The sequence below is a fragment of the Perissodus microlepis genome, chromosome 22 (assembly GCF_051167445.1).
Source record: "Perissodus microlepis isolate ML-2025 ecotype Zambia chromosome 22, ASM5116744v1, whole genome shotgun sequence".
Classification (NCBI taxonomy): domain Eukaryota; kingdom Metazoa; phylum Chordata; class Actinopteri; order Cichliformes; family Cichlidae; genus Perissodus; species Perissodus microlepis.
In genome coordinates this window covers 1,253,443-1,274,942 of record NC_140481.1, presented here as the reverse complement: position 1 = coordinate 1,274,942, position 21,500 = coordinate 1,253,443, and the positions used below count along the sequence as shown (strand labels likewise).

Below are 21,500 nucleotides of genomic sequence, written 5' to 3'. Positions count from 1 at the left end.
GTGAGTGCGTGTGTAAAAGCAGCAGGATATATATTTTAGTTCTGCTGAGCCAAATAAGACAGGTCAGGGTGAAGAAGTGACAGCCAAAGAAAAGCTTACCACAAAACGGAAAAGTTATGACAAATCAGACTATAAGGCAAAAAGAAAGTGCAGCTTTATGGTTTCATGGACAAAAGAATTTCTGTGGCTGCAATGTGACAAGCTAAATAACCAGGGCTGCACATAAGTGGTCCGCAGGTGCGCATTTGCTGTCAAAATAAAAAACGGGCACAAGATAAGAAGTTGCACCGCGTGTTTTTGTACATAAGATTTTCTGGAGGAGGACAGACATTTGTTTAGAACTCTTAAAGATGTCGAAGAAGCTCCTTTAAGCAGTTACTGTGATGTTCCTCCACCTCCAAAGAAATGTCAGAAGGAGTCCGAACCACAAAAGAAGTGCGTATTCTCGGAAAAGTGGTTGCAGGAGGTGAGCTGGCTTCAAACAGATGATGAACGCACAGAGATGTGGTGTGGAATGTGCCGTGAAAATCCCACTCTAGCGGACAAAAACACTGCCTTTTATATGGACGCAAACGCGCGTTGCAACTTCTTATCTGGTGCGCGTCTTTTATTTTGACAGCGAATGCGCACATGCGGACCACTTATGTGCACCCGTGTAAATAACATAATGTTCTGCCGGGTGTGTTGTTGGTTTTCCCTCGATTTCTGAGTCGACAAGCGCCTTTGTTACTGGGACCAGTCATTTTAAGAAAGGCCCCCATTAGAACCCATGAGAAATGCAAGAAATGCATTATTGCTCAGTCTGCAATATCTTTCCCAGAACAAACACCAATTGCAAATAACAAACTAAAAATAAACCTGAAAATCAGTTTAAAACAGCGTACTATGTTGCAAAGAGTGAACTACCACTGGCAAAATTTAGCAGTCTTTGCAAACTTCAAAAAGCAAACGTCCTCGATCTTGGTTCCACTTGCCTCTTTCCCGTGACTTCAGTGGAAATTTCAAATTCAGGATCTGACACAGACTGATTCATGTCCTACACAGTTCTTACAAGTTCATAGAAATTTCTGTTCAATTAGAACCAAGTATTTGAGTTGATGATTGTAATTTTTATACAATGTTGTAATTTGTTTTTCAACAATTTTTTGATTAATGTTTTGTTTCCTTTACAATATTATACTTTAATGTATAATATTGTAACAGAAACAAAACGGGAAACAAAACATCAATCAAAAAATTGCTCTCTTTTTATTCGGGCTACTTAAATTTATTTTGGGCTAAAACTGAAGAGTCCCTGCCCGAAGGGCTACCAGGGATTTTGAAATTTTGCGAGCCCTGATACAGCGGAGATGTACATGAAGAAAATAAATTATCAGCATTTATTAAATAATAATGCTGCATAAATAAAATAAAACTGTTGTTTTTGTGCATAACAAAGAGCTCAGAATTGTGCAGTCAAAATGTAAACTAAAAAGACGCTAACTGTTAGCGCGGTCAGCTCGTTGGCGCCGTCCAGCCCCACGCACGGGGCGAGCCGCGGTAACAAAGATTTGCCATGTTAATGCAATTATGCCGTTAACGTCATTTTAACGAGATTAACGCTACCAGCATTAAAATAATAATCTCCAAATGTTTTCTTTTTACCGAGCAGCTCCTCTTTGATAGCTGCCATGTCCGTCTTGTGCTGCCTGCAGGTGAAGCGATGGGCGAGGCAGAGTAACGCTGCGTAGAGACAAAAGTGGACGAAAGAGAGGCAAACTTGCAACTCCACAAGTATAATTATAACGTAACATAGACTATATCGATATAAACGATATTGTCAGATCTTATATCTCGTATAAAAATATATTGATATATTTAAAAACTCGATATATCGCCCAGCCCTAGATGCAGTACATCCCATGACTCTGTTTTTGTTTTGCTTTCCTCTCAGACTGTTTATGAATACAAGTGCATACACAGACACTGTACAGCCTTCATAATCATAGTGTTGCAGGTGTCACGATCAGTTCCAATAAGTAAAGCCAGTATACACAGTAGAAATAACACCTGCAGTTTGCCTAAAACAGCGTGTGCTGTCATCTTGGGTAAAAAAAGTTGTCCTTATAATAACTTGCTGTAATAAATTGTTGTCACCTGTGATTGCAGCAAACAGTGAGCTAACACAACAGAGCTGCAGCTGACTCTGAGCTGCAGTTTCAGCTGCACATGAATGAATGCATGTGCATGAAATCTGTAGACACTACATACTAATCAGGGCTGTGCACTGTTGTTTTGAATAGACGGCAGTATTAAAGCAATTACTGTCTGTCAGATGAAAGTGTGGCAGCAACGTTTCCCAGTGGAGATGCAGATGTGAAAAACACACATACACACTCCTGTTTGCAGACAGAACATCAGCTGTAAGTCTGATTACAAGTGATTAGTGTTTCATTGGAGAGGGATCATCAGCACTGCTCTGCACTGAATGTGTTCCTCTCACTCACCAGACCAGCTTCTCTCCTGTAGGCGTCTTTAATCTTTCCCCGTGATCTCAGCATGAAGTTAACAACTGATTTGTTTCTGCTTCCCTGCACATGTTGTGTTGTCATCACTATGATATTCATGGCCATTGTTGACTTCAAGGCTGGACACAGAGAAAAAAGACAAATGGATCCATTTCAAGGCAGCCAGTCCAAAAAGGAAATCCAAATTATAAAAGGGAAGAGCTTTCCCACATTGTGTCTGTTTCAGCGTGAGGTTTGGATTTCAACTGTACCTACGCCTTAGTTAAATATTTAATTCCAATGTTCAAAGCCTTACTGGGACCCTACTGGGATTTCATAGCTAGACTGTGATTATCATCTTAGTTTGTCATTACTCTCCCAAATCTCAGTGTGTGTTTCCTTGTGTTTTCGTAGGTGTTTCTCTGGGGGAGCTCAGCAGCTCCTCAGCACGGCCCCGAGTCAGACTTGACTTATTTTGGTAAGACCTTCATGTTGCTTCATTTTGCACAGTCAGAGTCCTGCAGCTTGCAGAATGCCAATACACAGCATCACACACACACACACACACACACACACACACACACACACACACACACACACACATAATTAAACTCAAATCTTTGTTCATATCTTAGCCTAAGTCATTATGTGCCACAGCAGGCTCTGTTTATTCTGTTTGTTGCCTGTGTGTGTGTGTGTGTGTGTGTGTGTGTGTGTGTGTGGTAAATAAAATTGGACATACATCAGCTGAAGAACTCGATGTCAAACATATTGTCATGTTTACCTGCTTCTGCTTCTTCTAACTTTTGTCCTCCACTAACAGTCCAATCCGATCATATGTAACAATAAATGAACTAACTGTGGTTCCACCATGACAAAAGCAAATCTAGTTCTAGTCCTAATAATAATAATAGCCCTATGGATAGCTGCATTCTTCATGAAGACATGAAATATAGACAGGTATGCTTGTGTCAGCACTGCAGTTCATTCAACAAAATAAAGGCTTGACAAAAGCTGTGGTGGTATCACTGCACACAACATGACTAATGCAGGTGCTATAATGAGCCCAGAACATGTGGTCAGCGCATAGACAGTTTAGAAGAAGCATTAAAAAACGTTCTTGTAAAGTCTCCTTACAAAGTCTTTGGTGTCTTGAGATCAGATGTGATGAGCGCGAGGTAGATCCTCTGTCACAAATCATCAGCCAAAGGATGATCCTCTTTCCTGACCATCATTTAGAAAAGTTTTATTCTACATACCAGATGTTGACATGTGTTGGGTCATTGTCATGCTGGACGACCCATCCATTCCCCGTCTCCAGTGTTACAGCGCGTGGCCCCGTCCGCTGGCCCCTCGGTGCGGTGAGGTTGTCCTGTATCCTTGGCAGAAAAGCAGCTCCAAAGCATATTTCCACCCTTGTGCTTGGCTATGAGGATTGTGTTCTTTGGGTCATACTTGGCATTTTCTTTCCTCCAAACGGATCCGCTTGAGTCGGTGGCAGAGAGCTTGATTTTGGTTTCATCTGACCGTAGCGCTTTCTACCAAGCCACCTCTGAATCACCTCTGAATCATTTAGACAAGCTGCCAAATACCAGTGGTGCATTGTGTCCCTGGTGTCCTTTGACAGCTCTCTGGTCTGTGATAGGTGGAGAGGTCGGAATGGAAGAAATTCATTATGTGGACACAGAATGAGCTGAGATCAAGAGTGTCTGTCAGTGATCGACTGTAACAAGTCGATGGGAGCAAGAATTCTGGCCTGGAGATCAAATACTGGCTCTCTGCTTTGTGTTGATGTTCTGTCTCTCTCTAAATTACCATTACAAACTACAGACTGGTTTTGTTTTTTTAATGAGCAAACTTTAAACTTCACCAGGGGATCAAATAATTATTTCCCTCACTGTGTCTTTATGTCTGAGCCCAGACTTGGAAATTCATCGTGGCAGCTTGTATACAGACCTTACTTGTCAGTTGATCAAATAGAGATTTCCCCCACTGTTAGAACCCACGGGCCTGAAGATATACATAAAGAAACAAACACAGAGACTTTGTGTATAATAGTAAGATGCACGAACGGCGACGGAGCACATGGATTCATCACATTTGGTGAGGTGAAGGCACAGAGCTCTGTTCTCCTGTCTGCAGGACAATAAGGGTTTTTTGCAACCACAGATGTCCCTGATGGACATTTAAAAGAGTTTAGGGCACATTTGCTTCAGTGTCTCTTTTCAGACTCTGAAATTGCATCAATATTTTATACTTGGTTAATGTCGTGAAAGGACATATTTTAACTGAAACCATACTATAAAGTGGAACAAATCTGTCAACCTGAAGGTAATTTTGGTTTCATTGGTTTAAACATGGATTCAAAATCAAAATCACAGACACGTGTCTACAAATAGCAGGCTGCAGCTAACTCATTTGGGTGGAAGTCCGGTGGTTTATGCTACTGTGCTACCAAGCCTGCTAATTAGACAAGCCTGTGTAAGCTTTCATTCATCATAGCAGGGAGCTAGGCTGGAGTGCTACATTGCACATTAAAGAATGATGCTAAGGTTAGGAGGAGACTGCCATCATTTGGAGAAACAAAACCTGAAAACATATAAAAACGAACGATTCCTGATTGTTCTCTTCTATTCTTGCTGTAGCTCAGGAGACAGAGCAGCTCAGCTTCTTATCGAAAGGTTTGTGCTTCAGTCCAAGTGTCCCAAGTTACTCTCTGCTGCGTTGATCAGAGTGTGAATGTTAGGAAGAACTGGGTCCTGGAAAAGGTTCTTGTATAAGTTGGGTGTGAATGGATGAATGAGGCATGTTGTATGAAGGGCTTTGAGTAGAAAAGCACTGTGTAAGAACCATTTACCATATCACTGATTCATAAATGCAAATTATTAGCTGTAACTTGAATTAATGAAGTTATGGTTACAGAGCTAAAAAGGCAGAACTCAGAGTACAGTGCATTTTGGATTAATGACTGAAATATTTCGTTGGATAAGTAATATGCTAATATTATTTGCAATAATGAAACGGAATAAGAGTGAAGTTATAGTGACCCAGTTTCTTTTTATTAAATCAATAAAAGGTTTTACTCAAGAAGCAGGTTGTCATACTAAGCTCTGGCTGTACTTCACGGTAATTGTGTCAGATAACATTTCATGTAAATCAGAAGGGACCGGAAAGTTAAGTTCCTCACTAAAAAGTAGGGCTGGGTATCCTCACTGATTTCTAGATTCAATTCGATTTGATTTGATTTGATTCGGGGAAATTTTGCCTCAGACAGTCAGAAATATTATAATTCTGATCACTTATCAGTACATATCTATATTTTTCTATCTATAAAAAGAAAGCTGACATTTGCGAGACTTTATCAGAGGTGTGAGCGTCACAGCAGAGGCCTTTGTGTTGAAGTAACTGAGGATAAAACACAGAACAACATGAAGGCAGTTTTCCTGGTCTGGGTTACAGAGTTACAGAGGTTTAGAGACACAGCATTTTGCAATTCTGCATAATTTTAAAAAGTTTAAATTTGTTCAGTATTGAACAGCAGAAATGATGCTTTCTTTTTGGAAGTAAGTAAAAAAAGAAAGAAAGAAAGAAAATGCCAAGTTTCCTTGGGTAAGATGCTACTGCCCAAATACTAAGTTCAGTAAATATCTCCCTGCACTAGCTGCCTGTGACTAATTTAACATCCTCTAATTAAAAGAAACAGAGATTTCAGTCAGCAGTTGTTTGGACAGTTATATAAAGCCACCAGCTACAATCACAGACTTCTGCAACCATATAATTGAAGCTGTGGCCATTCCAGCATTATGTACAGTATATTGCAAGCAGGAAATACAACAGTAAGTACAGTACGCACAGTAAGTATAGAACACAGTTTTCTAAGTAAATATTTTTGAATTATATATTTGTAAAGGTGCTATTGATGTGAAATTCTCATCAGATGTTGGTAACAACCCATCCAAAGAAATCAAATCCATAAATGAACTTATAATAATAAGAAATGAAACAGGGGAAAAGTATTGAACACATGAAGAAAGGGAGGTGCAAAAAGGCAGGACAGTCATGACACCAGCAGAAATCTGTCAGAAATGAGAACGTAAGGCTGGTTCAGTCCCAACTGATGGTCTATAAAAAGGTGTCTCATTACCAACACGTCACACAAGAAACATCTCATGATGGGCAACAGGAAGACAGATACAATTATTTTAAAGAAAACGATGAGCAGTGCACTCAACTAACATGGCCCGTACATAGGGCTGCTCGATTATGGCAAAAATGATCATCACGATTATTTTCACTGAAATTGAGATCTCGATTATCTGACGATATTTATTTAACAATAACAATGTGTTGAATAACGGCTTTAAAGATTGTCAAAAAATAATATAAAATAGTGCAAATACTGATAACAGTGCAAATGTTTGCAATATAAAAAATAAATGAAAAATGTAAACATCTGTGTTTAGTGAACTTTGCAGTGTTGCTCTGTGGTGCAGCTACGACACCGTAGCAAAGTTTACGCACTGTGTCTACTTGATCCACGTCTGACTCCACCAACCCATAATGTTTCCACACCACTGAAGTTTGTTTTACCTCTCTTTTCAACCAACAGCAGTCACTCTCCTCTCCAAATAACTTCTGCTTAGCTTTCCGAGCTTCCCTCGGGTCCTCTTAATCAGCGGTCCCCAACCCCCGGGCCTCGGACCGGTACCGGTCCGTGAGTCGTTTGGTACCGGGCTGCGAGAGTTGAGGCTCAGGTGTGAAATGTATAGTTTTCAGGGTTTTTATCAGTTTTCAGAGTTATTTTGTTATCGTTTTTATCGTTTACTCGGTTTTCCTGGGTCTTTTCACGTGTGTTATGAATAAATTTTCTTTTTTTCGGTACCGGTACTAGTTTTATTTTGTTGTATTTATCCGCGACACCTTAAAGGCCGGTCCGTGAAAATATTGTCGGGCATAAACCGGTCCGGTTCATGCCCCAAAAGGTTGGGGACCGCTGCTCTTAATTGTTGTGACGCGTGTTCGAAATGCAGAGAGGTGCGCTCGATTTGCCACACGGAGCAGCGCGAGAGTAAAGCACGAGGGAGGGGCTAATAATCGGCTCAGTCATTTTTAATGATCGTTGAAAGCCCAGATCGTAATCGAGATTAAAATTCGATTAATTGAGCAGCCCTACCTGTACATGTGCTCACTCATGCAGGATCCATCGCACTTAGACAAGCCTGTGAGATACGGGGAGGATATAGTCTGATCAGATCAGACCAAAACCGAACGCTTTGGATGCTGTAATGCATCCAAAGCATGGTTGGAGGTCAAAAGGCCCTCATCCCCAAAACACCGTACCAACAGTGACGTTTGGAGGTGTGAGGCTGTTCTTCAGCGTACGACACTGGCACGTGTCATAATCAGTGTTCCCTCTAATGTTTCATGTGTCTGAGCGAACACACAAACTCCCTGAGCGTCCCCTTGGACCACTGTGAGCGACAGCAGACGTGTGCACTGTGGTCACGCCAGCATCGAATCCATCCAAGTTACATGTTTATTAAAGTAATCAAATTACAGCATTTATGTTAGACTACTTTTAATTAACTGCTTTAGCCCACTTACAATGAAAATTAAAACAATCTTGTTCCTGTCCTGTGTAGCATGTTAACACTATTGGAAGGAAAAATAACTTGAACTCCAATTTTGAAAACACAACTTTCTTTCTTTCTTTCTTTTTCTTTCTTTTCTTTTATAAAGCTCTGACTTGTATTATGAGTCTGTGGTCTGGGAGAGAGTCTGTAACTCTGTCTGCAAATACAGTAAATAATGACCAATGTTGGGCAATTAATTATATAGTTACTTCTTCAAAAAAGTTACTGAGTTTTTCAAACAACAAAGTTTTTGCAGCTGTTTACCTAAAAATGCAGCCAAGGCGTTTTTTAAATAAACATTTCAAACTATTTACAGAACAATCAGCTGTTCTGCATCAAATCTGCTGCCACACAAATTATTTGTGCCACTCCAAAAATAATTTCTGTCCACTATGAGATGAAGGAGAACAGCAGCCTGATACCTGCAGGCCTGACAGCAGCAGATGTATCACTGCTGTAACACCTGTAACACTCAGCAGTCGCCTCATTGTTCTGACACACACAACAAAACTATTGACCACACTACACACTAACTACACACTAACTACACAAGATTTGTGCTGAACGTCGCAAATCTCTCACATCTCAAACACGCCATCACTCCTAAAACTTCCCCCGTCCTAAACAACTAAATGCCATGTTGCCATATCATTCTTTGATTGGTCCACATGGTACATTTTTCCACCAATAGGAAAGGCTGGGGGGGGGTTTTGGTGTTGTTTTTGCTCACAGGCTTTTCAGCGTTTTCCTTATAAAACGCCGTTTTTACCGTTTCTTCCCGCAGTAAATATAAACAACGACAGTATTCAGGAAGAAAACCAAACATTGCAGATATTTTATCATAACTCTGGTTTTACGTGGCCGATCAACACAATTTAAAAACTGGTATAAAGTCCACACTTTCCCGTCAGTTGTTCCGTCTGTCCTGCTCACATCTCCAATGGTTGTACACGTTGTCATTAACGTGGCTTCACTCCACATCAGCCGCTTTGCTCGCTAAAACACTGGTGTCGGCACATAAGGACGCTGTCATAGCCTGTCAGCGACGTTGATTAGCTGCGTATATACGAATGTGAATCGCATCATTGGCTGGACTTTGGGATAAGGTGGCATCGTTCTGATCCCATACGGGAGCAGCCGGTCACTTACTGACTAACACTGCAGAACAGAATTGTGTTAGGATGCCTGGGTCGTTGACCCAGGGTTTTGAGTTTATTGTATTATTTATCATTTCTATTCTTTGGTTTCTTCGTTAGAGTTCTGTCTTATGGTTTATGTCTCTGTGTATCCTTAGTTGCTATATCCCCGTGTCCAGTCAGTGTCTGCCCTGGTCTTTGTTCCCTCTGTTGCAGTGCCTGCATGTGAGTCTGTGTCTTTAGTTCAGTCTGTGTTATGTTTCCTGTTTTATTTTGAAGGTCCATGTCTGATGTTAATGTATCTGGTTTTGCTTCCTTTGTCTCGTTAGGCCTGATTTGCCTCAGCTGTGTTTCCCTCCTGTTACCCATTCCCTGATCGCTCCCTCTGTGTATTTAAGCCCTGTGTTTCTCTGTGTCCGTGTCGTGATCTACCCTTATCTTGCTGTGTGTTCTGTCAGTTTTCCGGTGTAAGTTTATTTTGATATATCCAGTTATGTTGCATTTGAGTTTAGCATTAAAGCTGTTTTGAGGTCAAGTTTTGCCTCCGAGTGTCTGCACCTTGGGTCCTATTTCTGCCTGCACACAGCTGTTCATAACAAATTGTTAAAGATTTCATTTTAATTTCAATTCAGGTTAAAAAAAATTTGTGTGCAACGCAGACTTTCTGTGCGCAGAGACCGTGCCAGCAGTGCGCAATTGCGCACACGCGCAGCTTAGAGGGAACATTGATCATTATGTATATTATTGTATATTAATAATAAAAATGAAGGGATGATTAATGGAAGAATGTACTGAGACAATCTTGATAAAAATCTGCTGCCAGGATGATGAAGCTGAAACAATGATGGGCATTTCAATGATCCCAAACACATCCAAGGGAATGCTCAGCTGGTTTTACAGAAAGAAAATAAAGCATGGCCCAGCCAATCAACTCCAACTGAAACTCTGTGGAAGGACTGAAGCTTAGGGTTTATAGGACTGTTTATGTGGCCGAATGGGCCGAAATCACACCTGAGCAATGCATGTGCATCGTGTTACCAGCGTCTGGTGAGAATTTCAGGTCAGAGGCACCTTTAGAAATGCATTTACTTAGAAACTTAAAGACGTGTACAGTACTTGTTTTACCTGCTGTACACATGACTGTGGCGGGCGTGGTTGTGGTCAATCCAAGGTGCAGGCACCTGCCGTGCCCCAGCCGCTCCCACCGAGGAGTGGGTATGGTCGCTGAGGCAGGCAGCACCTTGGCTGGTCGCACCCTGGGGGCCTGCACGGGGGCCTGAACAGTCCGGACCTCCTCCACACCCTCGCCACCGGGGGACGCTGGTGGGGTGGCAGAGGTGTTGGCCAGGACTGGATCCGAGCTGCCAGATTCTTAATCACCTCCATATGACGCTCGGTCTGGTCCTGCAGCGTGACACCGCTGCCTGCTCCTGTTGCATGGCCACCATTTTGGCTCCTCCCGTGGCTGGCCCGGTCCTGGAACTGCCATGCCCCCGTCCTGGGTTTCGGCACCACTTTAGTGAATGCACAGCAGACCAGATCACATGTCCATGCTTTCCAGCATCTTTTATTCGCCACACGGTTGCTGTACACACACAGCGGCCGCAGCTCTCCCACTGCCAGCCGTACTCGCATCAACAATAAACCCCACACTCAGGACCAAGTACCATTTATGCAGGTCGGCGTGATGAACCGATGCAGCTCCAGTGCGTCAGCTCCCAATGCAGCCGTGCCACAACCACGCCTGCCAAAGTCTGTCTATTAAAAATTAAGCCTAACAGATGGGTTGTGTTGCTCTGAGGAGATTAGTAAGTGAAAATAAAAAGGTTTCACTTAAATAGGAATATTTATTGATGATGACTTTAGGCACCAAATATCATTCATGGGTCTGCAGGTGATTGGCAGCTCCAGCTGTCATCCATGATGAGTGTGTTCTTGCTGCTGAGCATGACTTATTGGTCCCAGTGCTCCCAGTAAATTATTTGGACCTACTCAACTCACGGTGCACGCAGTATAACACAACACAGTGGGCAGCCTCTGTGTACAGAGAACTTAATGTAATATGATAAGTGCACTGGAGACTTGATCATTCAGCTGATTCTTCTGTCAGCTTGAATTCTTTAATGAAAGCACCATCTGCTCTCCCTTGTGTGATGCAGGTTGCCATGATGATGAGCGTGTATCACGTTGCATTGTGTGTTGCAGCTTTGTAAATCAAGTATTAGAGCTCCAGGCGTAGTGGCTGTCCGATGAAGATGGACTCTTATCTAAATGCCAGTTCAAATAAGATGCATATTGGTCAATATGACGATTATTGTTGACTGTTCCTTGTCAGTGCTGATTCATGATGCATGATGGAGGTAAACTGAAGACTGGCAGAGCATTTGGCTTTAGATAAGGCTTTTTCAAAACAACCACAGTTATCATTTTTATTATCATTTATTTGTCTGTTTTGTGCATTAGTTTAAATTGTCAAGCGACACAAATTCAGTGCAGAGATGAACTGTTGAACTATGGTTGAACTGTGAAAGCTACGCGGTTGTTTTACTATCAAAATGAGTAAAAACTGACAATCCTGCCTCCGAAGCAGTTAGCAGCAAACTATACTTAAACCTCAGGTGACCAAGCTCTTATATACAACAAGTATAACTGGTCATTTATGCTCCCATTATTATTTTATGCAGGAATAGTGTTTTATCACACCTATAGTTTATCTGTGACAGATATTCTAACATTTAAAAATTCTGTTAACATTTTTTCACCGATTACGTTCATAATTTTTGTGGACAGATTGTCTCGGGGCAGCCTGAGGCTGAAGGTGTTGTGTTTCGTGGCCATATGATCTCATGTCTGATGTATGCAGATGATGTGTGTAGCGGCCAGAATGAGAATTAGCACGTTTGAGATCATCGTCCTCAGACAGAAAAATTCCCCGTGCCATCTCCGTGTTGGTGTCCGAGGCAGAAGAGTTCAAGTATCTGGAGGACGCTCACAAGTATGAAACGGATAAATGGGAAAAGATGGCGAGATTGGACACTGTAATGGTCTGGTGTGGTGAAGAGAGAGCTGTGTGTGAAAGTGAGTTACTTGTTCTCACTCTCACATAAGGCCACAAGTAACAAGTGAGGCCACATGGGCTGTGACAACAAACAACAACGAGGTCTTCATTGTTGGACCGTTTTTTAAATCCTTTATTTCCATGCTTATTTCAAATATTTTATGCGTGAACCCTTAAAATGAGAAAAGTTAAAATGAGATGCCCTATAACAGAATAATTAGAAGGTAATTAAAAAAACAGAAGTTGCTATAAAATCAAAGAAATATATTTCTCACAACTTCAGCCACCCTGACTAAACCAGTGGGCCAGTTCATGAAAAAAGAGAGAAATTCTTGTTGCTTGTGTTGTTGCTCGAAAATGTCAAAACGTGACATATTTCCGTGGATGCACCACCCACAGACATTTTATTTGGGTGTTGGTGGGTCTTTGAAGAAGCTCCACCTGGAGTCTCCATAGTTCTCCTGGGAGACTTTAACACTTTGACAGAGACCTGGAGATGCATGATGGAAGGAAGAGTCTGCTTGATCCAAATCAATGTGGAGTTTTGACTTCTGTGCTAGACCTGGGTTGGCCATAACAAACACCATGCTCAAGCACAAGATGTGCATAGTGTACATGACAATGATCGACTTTGCTGCTGTATCATCTGATAAGAGCAGACCTGTTATTCGATCACTGCCTAGTGAGTTAAATCAAAGGGCAGGGCGGCTGCTAGACGAAGCTGAAGCTGAAGAAAGCAGCGACAGTATTAAAGGGCCAAAAGGACGTCAGCTTTGGTAGAGGAGGTCACAGAAGAGGACTTTTGGGAGCCCTGTTCTGGCAAGCTCTCCGTGGACTCAGGAAGGGAAACCAGGGCTTGGCTCAAGCTGTGCTCAGCCAGAGGGAAGAACTGGTGACCCAGATTTGGGATATTGTAGAGCAGTGGAAAAAGCACTTTGATGATCCGAGGCAAAACTTCCAGTCTAGAGAAGGCAGAGCCTGAAAACTCATGGGAAGCCACGTCTATTACACTGACAGAGGTCGCTGCGTTAGTTAAGAAGCTCCCTGGTAGCAGCGCTGGTCGAGATTCACTTTGAGAGTCTGTAACTTTGCTCACTTCCAAAACAATTAACAGACTCAAATTTTTAATGGTAATTTCACTGTAATGGAGACAGTCAAAATATCAATCTAAATTGCAGACAAAGCACATTACAGTTGCATATTATTCAATGAAATGAAATAAAATTCAGTGATGTCCTATAACCCAACAATTACAAATACTCCGTGTTCATAAAGCACACCTGTCCACAGACTTCATTTCTTCCATTCCAACCTCCCCACCTCCATGGCCAGACCAGAAAGTCAATGAAGAACATTGTAGACCACAATGTTTTCTCTCGGTTTTCCTGGGTCTTTTCACGTGTGTTATGAATAAATTTTCTTTTTTTCGGTACCGGTACTAGTTTTATTTTGTTGTATTTATCCGCGACACCTTAAAGGCCGGTCCATGAAAATATTGTCGGGCATAAACCGGTCCGTGGCGCAAAAAAGGTTGGAGACCGCTGTCTTAGAGTATAGCCGCTGCTCCTGTGTGTTAAACGGAGCTAGTTAAGGTGGGTTTGGTAAGGATGCTTCCTGAGTACTTCCCTTGGGAGACTTTCCAGGTAAGTGGAAGATAACAGATGGATGGACAGTTGCAAGTAGAAATATGTAGTGGTGGTCATAAATTACTGCACTTGGACACTTGATGATTGATTGATTTTTGTGCTGGTAGCCAACTCAGACACAGAAAAGGAGCTACTGACCAAACCAAAACGAGACTCGGGCTACTGAACTTGCCAAAAGAATAATTAGCTGGACTACAGTACAAGGAAATGAATTAAGGTGTGGTGTGACCAAAGAACACTTTGATAGTGACCGTGCTTATGAACATGACAGTAATGGCATGTTTACATTTCAGCACTTGTAAAAGTTGGCATGAATGTTAATGTAAGCAAACCTGGAAATGCATTGTATGATTTTGTGCTGCTCTGTTAGCTAAACACCACTACAACAGTTTTAAGTGTGTGCAGCAAACCTTTGATCCAGACTTTCATGCATCTTCAGTTTCTGTCAGCTGGGTCTGGTTTGAAGGACGCATGTGGTGACTGTACATTACAGATAGAAAACTTGTTTAAAAGTGGAGCATGGTGATGCACGAGCATGCTTTTCATTTATTTTGTGTCTCTTGCGTATCCGTTACCCTCTGCCTAAAGGTTTTACAAGGTAATTACACTGGAAGAAAATAAGTTAAACTAACTAATAACAGACAATGACGATAATGAAGGGAAATTAAAATGCTCAGCAGTTAAAATCTGCAATTCTCCAATTCAATGCTGAGAGAACAAGGTTACAAGTTCAGACATAGATCAGCTGAACTTTTATATAAAAGTATAAAGGAAATAAAAATGGACAATGAAATGTATACAGCCTCATTTAGTACTCGTCAGTAACTATCAGTTAATCTGGTCCTTGGATGATAGCAGCGAGGAAGTGTACAGCATGTGCCCTATTACAGGCCTATTTCCTGTTTCCTGCCTTACCTCAGGATTCTGAACACATACATGTAAGTCACATCTCGTTCTTTATAGCCACTCTGTTTTCCCTCTGTTGTTGCCTCAGATGTGTCTGTGGCCTGGCTGTAAGTGACAGGTGGTCGAGCAGGTCACCTACTAACTGGAAGGTTGGTGGTTCAATCCCAGTCTGCTCCAGTCTGCATGCCAAATATGACCATGTTGCTCTCTGATGCATCCATCGGAGTGTGAATGTTAGATAGGAAGCAGCATAGAAAAAAACGTGAATGTACAAGTTGTATAAAACGCTTTGAGTGCTCAGATAGAGTAAGAACCAGCAGTTCAGAGTAATGGTACCTGATGTAGTGTTGGTTGGTTAGTGTGTCTATCTGGACATTTTGGAGAAGAAATTATTTTTAACACCAACAGTAAAATATCCAATAATAAGATAAGGTTGAATAAGATAAACACCATCAGTAGTCACACAGTGTCCACTTCCATGTTACACCCCAACTGAAACTAATTCATGGACATCTATCGAATCCTTAATTCAGACTTCAGATTGTGGAAAAGCAGCAGTACTTACCCTCACCCTCACCAAAGGTTCTCCATAAACAAGGACTGATGCTGAAACCATACCACAGCACAGGAGTTAAGATTTTATCATCATGTTTTTAAGGCTCTAATCAATTCGTAAGGGTCTGATTTTTATAGCTGATAAAGAGGCATCAGCTTATTTAGGATTGTAAACAAGACCCGTCGTCTTCAGAAAACGACTCTGTCGTCATCCACAGGAGGAAACCTCAAAGCAGTGCAAACCCTTGAATAAACCTAGCGTCCAAGCAAACAGAGTTCAGTGTGCTTGCAGTTGTAAGATGTGACATCTGTAAAGGACAGCATGCGCTGACTACGGTTTCACTTTGTGACCGGAGATCACATGATTGTGATTTGACTCCAGCTGTGGCTCAAATCTGATTTCAACAGACAGAAGCTGCTTTCATCTGAAACTCGATGACTTTGGTGACCATTTGAGTTTCATTCATCTTTGTGTTCGACTGTATTGGCCTAACTGTGGGTGATTCTGTCTTGGTCTGGATTTTCCCAAACCTGGTCTTCAGTCATTCACTCCATCAGCCCAGTCAAGCTGAAGCACAACACATGTGATCTTTAAATCCACCATACGTATTGAAGCCATTTGTATAGCATGTCGTGTCCCTACCCGAGCGTTTTTACTTTTCTGACTTCAGTTATCTGATGAAAGTACAGCTATGAGAGAATTTCACATTTATTTATGGTGTTTGTGTAGCACTCTGTACACAACCTGGTGCACAACCTGACACAGAGAAACAAAAGGCTACAGTTTAAATTGATGATCATCACAACTTTGTGCATTTTCATCAAGCAAAAGACAAAAGGTTGATTCTTTCAGGACCTCAGTGGGGCGTTTAGTTGTTCCAGGAAACTCAAGAGTAAAAATCAATACCTGCACATGTACTTCAAGCAGAGAAATATGAGAAATACCATCGCTCCATCCCGGTAGCAGTGCTTCTGTCTTTTCAAAAGCAGGTAGAAAAAGTGTCTAGTAGGCTGTTCTGCTCTCAGCTATTGCAGCTAATGCTGCCTGCAGTGACAGTCGGGACAGTAATGTGCAGAAATTGTAATTATAGAAAGTCATAAAGAGCACTGAGCTGTATCAACTCTGTATCCTTTTCACCATCTGTGGACCTCCTGTCTGATGGCATCAGGTTGTCTCAAATACTTCCTCTGAAGAGTGCCGTACATGTGACTGTCGAATGAACATTATGCATTTCCTCATGCAGCATCATGTTTTTAAAAAACCAAACATATCTGACCCGTTTGGATTGTCCCGGAACGTCACTGTATAACATTTGTCCATTACTCCCAAACTGCATTTACATAAAAGGAATCAATCACTTAACGGTTGTGTATGTTACTTACACAGCAACATCACACCATAACCCTCCACCATTAAGGAACCTGCTCATGTGACACAATCACATCTTTAGACTAATCCAGGGCTGGACTGGGAATCTGGCATACTGGGCATTTGACAACCCTTTGGGCTGATGGGTTAGATAAGATAAGATACCTTTATTAGTCCCACGAGTGGGAAATTTGATGTTAAGTTTAAGTTTAGTTTAGTTTAGGTTTAGTTTAAACGGCTGCTGCGCTCTGGATGTACAAGCACTGACAGCAGCCCATTAGTTCATGTTCATTAATGCCACTGGATTGCTCAATCGGATGTCTTAACCCAGCCTCCCTCTCATAGCCTCATTGTGCCCTCATGCTAAAAGGGCACAGGCGGCTGTTATTTCACAGATGACTTCAGTCATTTTAACAGAAGTCACATTGAAATTAGCTCGTGCTTATTCAACAGGTTAGCGTTAGCATCTGTCTAAAAAGATCAAGGTTTCCTTCAATATGGGCATAAAGCAGTCAGGTCCAGTATAGTTTGTCAGAGGCAGAGCAGACGTACCACTGAGCCAGGCAGCAGCTGCAGGTGCCAAACTGACATCAACAATCAGCTTTCATGCTAAATTCTCCTACTTAAAGAATTTCATGGCTCTTGTATTTATATACTTAGCATCAGATGAATCAAAGCCAGAGTTGAAACACTTCTGTGACTGAAAATTGTTCCAGTTTAACAACTTAAAAATGTTACAAAATATCAGGTACAGCGGTCCCTCGCTATAACGCGCTTCACCTTTCACGGCTTCGCTGTTTCGCAGATTTTTTTTGTGCAGTTTTCTATGTTTGTTTCTTTTTTTCTTTTCTTTTTTGTTTTAAAGCACACTGTGTTCTGCGTCCTGATTGGCTGTAGACCATTGTCAATCAATCTCGCGTCGTATCTCCTGTACAGTACAAGAGAGAAAAGTTTGAAAATGTTCCTGCCTGTCTGAGAAAAGTGTATAAAGTGTGCAGTGAGGGGTTCTACAGCCTTAAAACATCTATAATAATTGTAAAAAAATAAAGTTGGCTACTTCGCGGATTTCACCTATCGCGGGTTATTTTCGGAACATAACTCCTGCGATAAACGAGGGACCGCTGTAAATGTAAAAAAGGGCAATTTCAGTGGAAAACATTTCCAGGGTGACAGAATTCACACCAGTAACTCCAACACGGTGTCCGTACATTTTATGTGTTAAATATAATTCAATTCAATTTTATTTATACAGCGCCAAATCACAACAAAAGTCACCTCAAGGCGCTTTATATTGTACAGTAGATCCTACAGTAATACATACAGAGAAAAACCCAACAATCATATGACCCCCTATGAGCAGCACTTTGGCGACAGTGGGAAGGAAAAACTTCCTTTTAACAGGAAGAAACCTCCAGCAGAACCTGGCTCACAGAGGGGCGGGGCCATCTGCTGTGATTGGTTGGAGTGAGAGAAGGAAGACAGGATAAAGACATGCTGTGGAAGAGAGACGGAGAGATTAATAACAGATATGATTCGATGCAGAGAGGTCTGTTAACACATAGTATAAATATAGAGTAAGACTTCTTTCAGGACCCTGAAAAACTGCTAGCAGGGGTTTGTTTAGCATCACTATCAACAGCATAAAAATCATCATACAACAAACAGACTCATTCTAAAGTCTCAGATCTGCACTTATATTAACTCAAGTTGAATTGAAGTTGTCACAGTGATGTCACCTTATTAGTCCGATGATCCTAGACCCAAGCAGAAACAAGACCATGGTAGAAAGCACTGTTATCCATCATGGATCATCCTCCGCACCACTCACCAGGACATTTACTAAGAGACTCATTAAGCTCTGCTACCACAAAGACTTTCACACCTCATACCACCATGTTTCCTCACTGTGTCATATTAGTCTTATCCATAGTTCTATTATTTATTTTGTTTTTTTATTAGAGGCAACATCATTGATCGATTGTACTAAACCCAAGACATTGATAACTAGCTGATCAGGGTTATTGCTGCACAAGTGTCCCTGTTGAACTGACTGCTTTTTCCACTTTGAGTTTATTGTTTCTGTGGTTAAAAAGGTTGTTTATGGAGGAAGTGTGCCGCATGAAGAGTTTGCTTAGTTTAATAGTCATTTTCTTGGCTGGTTTGAAGCTTTTTGTTTTCCTTCATCTTTCTTTTTAAAAAAATGTTTTAGCCAGAGACCTGTGGTAGGATGGATCCAGTTGTGAGGCCTTCCCAGCTGTTGTGTCATATTAAATGTTTTTTAGGGTTAAAAAAATAGCAAACTGAAGCAAAGTTTCCCATAATGCTGTAAGGCATCTGATGTTTTTTCCTGAGCTTTTTGGGAATGAGCTTTAGAAACAGAGTATATAATGAATTGAAGTGCAGATTGTATATAGGGCCTGACCAAAAGATGTTACCACCACATGTAACCTCAGATTCCAGGCACCTACCACCCAGGGAACAAACACTCAGGTATTCCTGTTTGCATCCAGACCTTTGGTGATCCTTATCTTGAGATGGTCCTCAGGAATACCCACACGCGTGTTCAGTGAGTGTTAATCATGTCATAGTTGACCTGACTTCAGTTTTTATTCATTTCTTTTTAGTTATAATGTGTTGAAGCCTGCATCCTGACCTGTTCATGATTATATTTGCATCCTCCAATCGTTTTATTAATAAACCTTAAAGATATTTCATGCTGACACTTTTTTATCGGCTGTGCAAGTGTCAGGTGTGGATATTTTAAAGCACAGCGACAGTGCGTGAGGTTTGATCGGCGTGCAGTGAGAGGATACATGCTTATGTTAGCAGAGAGTGGCCTTCCATGTTCTTATCAGTCCAATCTCAATCAGGTGGAGTCCTCTTGTTGTGGCTTCAGCTACAGGAAAGTGTGATGCGTATGTGGCCTCCTGAGGACAGCTGCTCAAGGACATTCAGCTTCCTGCTTTCTCGTAGCAAGTTACAGTTTCAGCTGCACCCTGGGTCAGCTACAGTAACAGCCAGATAGCGTGCTGCACTGTGAACTGTGGATGTGCTGCTGTGGCTTTGATTCATTTATTTATTATTCATTTTTCAATAAACCGTTGCACTGACAGTTGTTTATCAGACTCAGATGTATCGCCCAGTGAAAGGAAAAGAGACATCTGAATTTTAAAAGCCAAATAGTGAAGTTAACATTCTGTGTGGGTCGTCCTTGTTGGTCTCGTTGGCTGTTAAGCCTCTCACCACAACCCTGTGAGTCATTCTAGCATTAAAAGCTCAAAGGATGAATCAGCCTGTCAGTGTAAAACATTTAATCCCTGAGATATTTTAATATAACAGTACATCTAAGTTTCTTTACATGATAACGATGTAAAAGTTAGCTCATCCCCCAGTTTTGTTAATTAACTGTGAGACCACAAGAATAAAAACATACATTTTATAGTAGATGATGGAAAAACAAAACCTTGTCTCTCGTCTAAGTGTTTGTCTTTCTCTTCTGCGGTGTCGTGTGGATGGCAAAGTCAGGCAGAGTCTTTCTCGTCACAGAAAGCTGTGAAACGTGCAGGCCGGATTGGAGTCTTTGCCAAACCAATTCTGGGCCCTGGGCCTTATGTTGGACACCATGATTGTGATGATGTCACATGATCTTTGTTGGCACATGAAGTTGTTGCATGAGTGCAGTTGTTTTAAGTGCTGCATGCATTATAAACACCTATTTTACATAAAGGAGCATGAAACATCAGTGCAAATAAGAACTGCTACTAAGAGTAACCTTTAGCTGACAAACAGTGAAACAAGGACGTTGCAGCAGAGTTGAACGCCTTGTGTGTACAGTGTGTTGTTTGTGTGTTGGATGCACACTAACAAAACCTCAGAGGGAAAGAAATGATGCCTGGACCCTGAGACGTTACATGAGCATGTAACCACTAGATGTCATCCTGCACAGAGGACAAACTGAGAGCTGGCAGCCTGTGCAGAGTTTCATTTAATCTAACGATGACAGAAACATTGGGTGATCACTCCTGTACACTTCATATTTTTAAAATGATGAGCTGTGAGGAAAAAGACGCTGTTCAGAGATGTGTGTGAAGCTGCTCTGTTAGATAAAGAATGACTGAGCGTTTGTTTCTGTGTTTGGGTAGGTAGGAACCCAGAGGTCTGATGAGGCTCTGAGGATGACGTCTTTGCCTTGAAGCCCCACCAGTATGTCAGGTAAGGCTCACACTGCCAGCTTCACTCCAAATATGATGGAACCTAAAGAAAAGTCTTATTATTCTTATTATTATTTTTAGTTGGTGTGAAAGTTGATGTGAAAACTAAAAAAACAGCAAATACTCTGTTTTACTCGTTAATTCTGATCACGTCGGGGAAACAACATTAAACAAAGCACAAGCGCACAGGTTAGCACTGTTGTAACGCGAGTAATCCAACGTCGAGTACTTTCACAACACTGTGTTAGACAACAGAAGTAAAAAAACAGATTTGACTTGCTACACAGTAACCAGCAGAATGACTTTGTGTCGCCACTTCTCACTGAGCCGGTTTGACATCAGGACCTCTGCTTCACAGTTTATTTGTCAGCTGCTCGGCAACGAGGTCAGAAATGAAGTGTGAGGTTTGCTGTGGCACCCAACAGTTTCTACACATAATCTGACAGCAGTCAGTCATTCAGCCTGGTGTTAAACAACTGAGATAATAAACCATTAACTCC

The 21,500-nt window shown here is 41.6% G+C and overlaps 1 protein-coding gene across 9 annotated transcripts in view; it reads left to right on the top strand.

Annotated features, from left to right (window-relative positions):
• The window catches only part of thrb (thyroid hormone receptor beta), a 114,307-nt gene that overhangs the window by 64,465 nt on the left and 28,342 nt on the right, over positions 1 to 21,500 (top strand). For 3 of the 9 annotated variants that reach the window (XM_084918852.1, XM_084918856.1, XM_084918847.1), the window contains exons 2-3: positions 2,901 to 2,964; positions 20,932 to 21,001. In XM_084918852.1, the coding sequence (XP_084774978.1) occupies positions 20,995 to 21,001 (7 nt within the window). In that variant the 5' untranslated portion in view covers positions 2,901 to 2,964; positions 20,932 to 20,994. The remainder of the gene's footprint in view (positions 1 to 2,900; positions 2,965 to 20,931; positions 21,002 to 21,500) is intronic. The other 6 variants (XM_084918853.1, XM_084918848.1, XM_084918855.1 and 3 more) reach the window with 3 other exon arrangements.